The sequence below is a fragment of the Anticarsia gemmatalis genome, chromosome 14, assembly GCF_050436995.1.
Source record: "Anticarsia gemmatalis isolate Benzon Research Colony breed Stoneville strain chromosome 14, ilAntGemm2 primary, whole genome shotgun sequence".
In the NCBI taxonomy this organism is placed as follows: Eukaryota; Metazoa; Arthropoda; class Insecta; order Lepidoptera; family Erebidae; genus Anticarsia; species Anticarsia gemmatalis.
In genome coordinates, this window is record NC_134758.1 from 9,888,750 (window position 1) to 9,896,514 (window position 7,765).

Below are 7,765 nucleotides of genomic sequence, written 5' to 3' on the forward strand. Positions count from 1 at the left end.
AGCCCCGAACGTAGCTTATCTCAAACCGACCTCACAGCGTTTTTGATAACCATCATACAACTTCAAACATTAATTCCAGAAACTATCACTAAATAAATTTCGTGGCATATAACCAAGTATCAAAACTCATTACTCTGACCTCACAATAGTTCATGCAACGTTACTATGAAGTATCACGAACATTAACAACCATTTAATTCCATACAATGGCCCTCTTTGTTTTAACTCCCTGCGCCCGGTGCACACAAAAAATACCGTTTTATAGAAACAATGGCTGGAATCCCTTTGAGATCCATAGTTCAGTATGTAAACGTTACGAGATAAAGGTCCGGATTCAATTTTGGGGTGGTGTAATATTTTATGAGAATTTGTTACGTATGTTTTGAAATTTTTTCGTTGTACGCAGTCTACGTTAGTATTATTTACACTGTTTATTTGTTAAGGACAGCCTCGAGAATATTACATAGTTTTATACCTAAAGAAATCCCTAGTAAGAAAATACTACGACTACTAGTTCAACAATTTATAAAAACATGTTTAATGAGTTTTATTAAGTAGTGCCACTGATTCATGTTACAAGCAAACAAATATAAAGTTTTCCTATTTATAGTAGGTACCTATAAAAGTAAGTAAGTGTAGTAGCTGATTTAGAGCAGAATTTCCTGTTTATAACAATTAACTTGTACTCAATTATAGAATAAAATTAACCCTTGACCTAAATAGTTATTAATAAACAATAACAAATACTTCTTACAATTCCACAAACACCAAAAAGTCAAAACTCCAAACGTCAGAAAAAAGAATAATGACAGATTTACAAAAATATAAAAATTTGACTGACTGATGGTAAAATTATGAAAAATGTAACGATAACTATTTCAAAATATATAACGATGTCAGGCGCGGAAACCTTGCCTGAAGCGGATAAATCTCAAAGATGTGCAATTTATCAGGAGATTATCTACTAACATATGAACCTGAGACTTACGAATTTCACTCAGACACTACTGATTTTGAAGACTTCCAGCCAAGAGTGACGACGAAGAACGGTAATCACAATCTGATCAATAAAAAAACAGTGTACAAGAGTTCCAGTAGAGATGTACACGTGTACATCAACACACCGCCATGTTTCAGTAGAATGATAAGCGATCACTCTCAAGAAAGACTGAAACCGTTAAGAAACAAAGAATTTGCAGTGAAGAAGAAATTCGCGGACAAAATTTCCGCTGCCTTCGACAGCGGTGATCAATACGAAACTATCAGAAGAAAACGTTCCGTGATACGACATAAAGTGATACCTTGTATTTCTAGCATGTTCAGACGACCAAACTTTAATATTAATCATATGACTGTTATAAGGGAAAACCATTCAGATTCCGTGAAAATGAGTAATTATTGTCAACCGAGCAGTGTGTATTGTAAGTCTAAAACGAAGAACTATGATAGAAATAACTACCATTACAATGTGCAACCTGTTTACGCCATGGAAAGGAACGGCGAGCCTGGCCTTACTTCTTATCAACAATTGAATATAAACAGCGCTTCCTATATGCCAAAGGAAGAGTGTTGCAACGCACAATACTGTTTGACTTCATCTTCTGATCTTGAACGACAGTCACTTCAAAAGAAACAAGAAAGAGCATATAAATGGAAGAAGCACTATGAGAATGACATGCCAGAAATGGAGTCTCCGCCCCCATCCCCATGCCCAGAAAAACGAAAGCGTAAAAGTCACAAATTTCTATCGAAACGATATCGAAAACCTTCATATCAAGTCTTCATGACACCTGAACGTACCGACACGGCGTGTGGTACTGGAAATGTTATGTCTGATTTCAGTACTACCACTGCCACAACTGTACCATCCACCTGTTCAGGCTTCTGGGACTATATCTTTAACAAAATCAATAGCAGATACGCATATCATAACCCAGAAGTGTTCAGGTCCTGTAATTGTGAAACCAATAAATTTGGTAAAAGTAAACCGGCTAGATGCTGTGACAACTTTAATCTACCTGATGAACCTGCAATACAATACAGACCTCCGCCAGCACCAAAGCTTAAACCATGCTCGTGTAAAACTAAACTGCCTTACGATAACCCTTGTGACGTTAAATGTGAAGTGGAAACTCCGCCGAAGGCACGTAAGCAAGGGAGGACAACGGCTTCAATTTTTAAAAAGTCTTGGTATAAAAAGATAGATTGTGATTGTCGCATGCCAGTTAGACCGCCTCCTCCGAAACCACCGTCTCCCCCTCCCTCTCCCCCACCACGTAGCTTACCAGTTACTCCTCCGTGTGCGCTAGGCCAAGCGCCATGCCCACAAGGATCAGGAATGAGCTCAGAATCATCAGATGAGGCACAGTGCATAGCTCGAGGCCCTATGGCAAGCCCAACCAGGTCAAACCAAAGCGCCGACAGACCGTGCCAGTTGCCACACGATGCTTTAATTAAAGGTGTAACACAGAAATACAACGGCGAAATCATATGCATTCATAACCCTCCATGCGTCTTAATCAACGGATGTCTAAATTTACCGAAGCCGGAACCACCACCAGCAACGACCACGTGTCCAATGTTTGAATACAGCAAATTCAGTTACCAAACTCCTTCTCAGGATGCATGTTCTAAGAAGATCGTTGATCAATATTGTCAGTACCACGGACAATCAACTGAATTGCAGGCTTATGATCTTGTTGAAACCCCACTCATGATGGATCAATACCAAACTACGGATAGGAAGAGAGAAAAAATAGTACAAAGTTTTTGCAGTCATGAACCACCTTGTGAAGTACAGAGAACATGTAAGAGACCGAAGTTCGACCCGGCTTTGACGTCTTGTATACACGTTCCTATGTGTGATAATTTGCCGATGTGTATGTTGAGGTCGAGTTCTCCGGAGCAGAGCGTGTGTCGGCATAACCCTAAATGTGCGAATGTGCCGACTTGTACTAGAGACCGTATCGCATTGACCGCAAGCGAGGAGGTCGCAACTCAGGTGCGTCTGAAGACTAAGACGGTATGTCGCCACGAGCCTCCTTGTATCAATATCCCGAAATGCGTGGCGCGAGCGTGCACAGGCAGTTACTTCCCATACGACGCCGTACCAGACTGTGTGCACCAACCGACGTGCGAGATGATCCCCGCATGCTGCAGGAAGTCAGCAAAAGAAATGGTTTCTGTATGTTCCCAACATCCAAACTCGTGTCGTATTGTCTAAGAGATAAGGTTCAATTCTCTTGATGCTGTTTAGTGATTATTTTTAACTTGTAGCGTGTTGGTGCTAACTCAGCTAAATTGCTAGACAAATATAGTGTTTTACTGATTACATACGGACGTTGAACACACGCTATGTAGCATAAAACTTAGATTTTTTAATGTTCTTGAGGTTTAGACGTTATTAGTTCTTCTTGTAAGGTTATAAATTCTTTTTCATACGCATTTTCTGTGCATATTGTGTTTACGACCACTTCAAGATAATGAACAGTGTATGAGGTGCAATCTATAAGTCGACAGGAAATAATTCTGGGCTACATTATATGCGTCTAAAATTATTTTCTAAGTTAATGTTGTCTGAAGATTCTTAGCGTACATTCTGCCTTACTTAAACCAGTTTTACGTTTTGAAATACTTGCATAATGGAGCCTCTTGTCTGTCCAATTAACAGTACAATTGACGAACACGATTACCTTTGTCCTACGTATTTTTATTATGCAGCCGCCAACGTGTCACCTACGCTTTCTGCATCGTGTGTGGGTGATATAAACTCGACTAAAATGACTGTTTGTATGCAATGACTTGCTGTGAAATTGATGCGCCAATTTGTGTGAAATTTCTCTTACATGTAGTTGACATTTAGGATAAAATTAAAGCCTAGTTTATACGATGTTTGTTTCAGAATAAATGTGGCAATTGGTACGTTATTGCCTCGACATAATTATACAAGAAAATGTAGAAAATAGAATTTGATGTGTCTGTAAGCACTTATCTCTATAATTCAAGTACCTATTTTGTCCAGTACTTTAGAGTAATTTAGCTTGGTTAGCATCTAATAACTTTAAATTGAACCCTATCTTTTAGGATAACAACTTAGACCCCTGTTTTGGGTCCACACCTTTAATACCGGTGTTTCATCAGAACAAATTGTTACGAATAATGAAATATCAAAGTAATAAGTTCAAGTGACCTGTCAAGTGTGAGACTATAACAGTGACATAAATAAAAGTGTTTAGTCAGTCTTTTGTTGTTTTATTTTTTAGAATTATTTTGTACTACTAAAGGCTTTACCAAGCGAGCTTTTTTTAACCCATTACTGTCCCACTGCAGGGTTCCCAAACGATATGCCTAAGCTAGCTTAGATTATTCTTTTAGCTTTCATGGTCGAAATCATTTCAAATTCGAGCAGTAGCTATTAGACAAATCTAGGTTGGGCTAAGTTTTCTTTGCTTACATGGTCGAAAAACATTTTTAATTCGAGCAGTTGCTGTTTCATTTTCATCGTTAACCATAATGACCATTTATACACATTTTTTATACAAGTGTTTTCAATCACAATTTGATAGATTTGATATTATAGCAAAGACAAGGGTTATGACCAAGATTATTGTGGTTTTGGTGTTGTCATTGAATATCTGTTCTTTATAAATATCTATATTTACTATCTTAAAGAGTACGTAAGAATTTTATGAGTTTGTACGTTGGGCGTAATCTTCGGAAACAACGTACATATTTTATAAACTGGATTTGTACGGGTCTTGAAGAGGTCTTTGACCCCAGAATAACCTACCGGTAAAATTATGAGTAATATGAAAAGTATTATTCGGAAACTGATGACTAAACGGAGAAAATAGGAGTGGCCTTTTTAATATTCGGAAGGCATTTTGGCGACAAAATGTATCTGTTATTTTAAAACATGTTTGTCATAATTTTTAAGAATTCGCTCCAACTAATTATCAAGACTAGTTTTTTGCCTTATTAATGGCGAAATTAATATTTATTTAATAGTTTAGTCAACATTTGGTTTTTCCTGTGTTCGTTATTAGATGAATGGACGATGAATAATGAATAAAGATTGACAATGTATCCGTTTTAGAAATTAATTCATCTCAGTCTTGTTCAATTTTTAACGCAATTTTGAGATTATTTTGTCTTTTGAGAAGACAATCTTTTTATAATATCAGATCAAAGATCACGTATAAATAAATAAAAAAATATACGGCACACATAAAGCTAAGATAAATCTGATCGCATCAAATCAGTTCCGTAGTTCAGCAATAGTAACGTCATGGGCGTACGTCAACTTTTGTTCGTATTTTACAGATAATATTTTTAATTTATAACAACTTTGCTGATTTGATGTCTTGCAAAAGGTCGGTGCGTAATACTCGTAACCGGCAGTGCTGTACAACAAGATGTATGGATGTGAATGAAGCGAGATAAGTCTGATCTCTGCCTTCCCCTATGGGAACAAGGCGTGATTTATGGTATGTAACTAAGTTAATAATTAAGTAAGTACTTAGTTAAGAGTCTCACAGCTTAGCCATCCTAAATCCAGATGGCTAAGCTGTGAGACCACGTTAGTTATTTGCAAGACGAAAACTTTGCATTGATTCAAAATTGTTACAATTAGTAGATACTTACGCAAAGCTAAAATATTTTAGGCACAAATTTTCCTCTGAGTAATTTGTTTTGCAAGCAAACTTCGTATTTTTTCCTCAATTGACCACAAAATAATGAAGAATGTTATTCCAAGGGCCATACCTAAAGTAGGTATCGGAAACCGGTCCAAAAATTCAATCATAAAAAAGATTCGGCGCACGAAGGACTGTTAAAAATATTATATCAGCGAATCTTATATTTTTCGACTTTGTATTTCAATAAAGGCTCCGCAACTTTAGTAAGAAATATCAATGTGCGTCGTAACGTGCGGCGAAACGTAGTGCGACATCATTTGCGACAATCTGGAGTTTGAGGTTCGTAAGTGCGACAGTTCTTGAGTACCCTTCTTCATCTATGTATATTAACAATGTGATTACTATAAATGCTACAGTATGAATTTTTGGCCGTCTGTTACCCAATAACTTTAAGACTACTGATGGGATTCTAATTTTGGGGCGTCGATAATTTATAACCTAGAATTATTATTAAATTACATAGGATAATTAAATTACATAGGATAGTTTTTACTCTGGGATATCTCTTCACGTGGACTTAGTTTCGGGCAGAAGATAATACTAGATAGAAAAAAGAACTATTTTCTTAAAAAAGTGCTCAAAATTTAGTGCTTAACACTAGCTACTTACATATTTCTAGCCACACTTATGACTCATAGCGCAAAACGTCTTTTCTAAACGATGATTAACAAACAAAGCATCCTGTAAATTACCAAATTCAATTGTTTTCACTACAGAATATTTAATTTGGAATCAATTCAATGCAAATCGAAAAGAACGAGACATTCCTCCACGTTAAAAACGATATTCGAATACTAAATACATTTAAATGTATAAAAAACCTGCTTCACTGTCCTCCCTATAAACATATCTGACTTATAGTTTAGAATTTCCTAATCTATAGGTGCTTTGAAGAGGAATTTTATCATTTTGAACGTCTGAATGTAAAAAACCAGTTGTACCCGGTGATGTTAAAAAAAATCTTTACCTGACGCCGCGAGGGAATATCCACCTTATGTCAAATGCTATAGAGTTGAAATCTGTCATTTGTGTGTCAAAGATATGTGACGTTTCGTAATTTTTATGTATGTGATCAAAAACTAATGAGTAGAGACCGTTGAACTTGGCCAGTTTTGGTCACCACGTGAATTTAGGGTCCCGTCTTTGAGTTTATAAAACTACAATCGTTTCATTTCTTATATTATAGGTGTAGTTCGACAATTTAATAGAGAGCATTGGCACACAATATTATCTAGATTAAACGTTATAAATTTGTGTATTTCAAAAATTAATTAGCTTCGTAAAACAGGCCACCGTCAGTTTCATACGCTATGAGTCAACGATGTTCTAAATTCTGTATACCTTGCATACAAGACTCTATACTAACTTGTCGAACTATACCTATGTGGTATATTTTACTGCTATTTAAGCGGTATTTTGGTGACAATAGGCTTTTATGGAGTCGTAAAAGTGTGATTTAATAACGTGTTTATTGTATACAGATGTAGGTAGAGTATCTTTCTATCACAATGTAGGATTAGAGGAAAAATATATTTTTATATTCTTACGATAAATTGCCTGTAATGTTGCATTTTAGGTATTAAATAGAATTTTATGGTGTAAAATATTTTCATGTGAAATTTCTCCACTTTACGCAACAGTTACATATCTTTGTTGTTAGTTATAAACTTGTTTATGTACTAAGAATAGATGGGTGGTACTTATTTTTTGACAGTTACTTTTGCTTCTTAAAACCTTCTAAAAAGTAAATAATTCGTTTCTGCGGTTCCGAGGATTAGCCCAAAACACGATCGTATACCTTCGAAGGCATTTAGTAGTTTACAGGACTTAACACATAAAATTATAACACCATTGTGTACAAACTGAATAAAAACCTATCACCATCTTCAAAGCAACAACTAACTTATAATTGTATACAAAAAGCTACCCAGCAATGGCAATAACATGAACTAGAAAAATACAGTTTTTGTAACATTTTCTGACCGATAAACGTTCACACGGGCTAATCTTGGCATTCCTTTTAAAATCCTTTCGTGATTCCAGCCAATAACAAAATGAAATAACATTTG

General features: G+C 36.0%; 1 protein-coding gene across 1 annotated transcript; it reads left to right on the top strand.

Annotated features, from left to right (window-relative positions):
- Nucleotides 1-937: 937 nt before the first annotated feature.
- On the top strand, nucleotides 938-3,518 carry LOC142978603 (uncharacterized). The gene has a single exon (XM_076123105.1). It carries the CDS (start codon nucleotides 938-940, stop codon nucleotides 3,221-3,223), a length of 2,286 nt encoding a protein of 761 aa, XP_075979220.1. The 3' UTR covers nucleotides 3,224-3,518.
- Nucleotides 3,519-7,765: the final 4,247 nt, after the last annotated feature.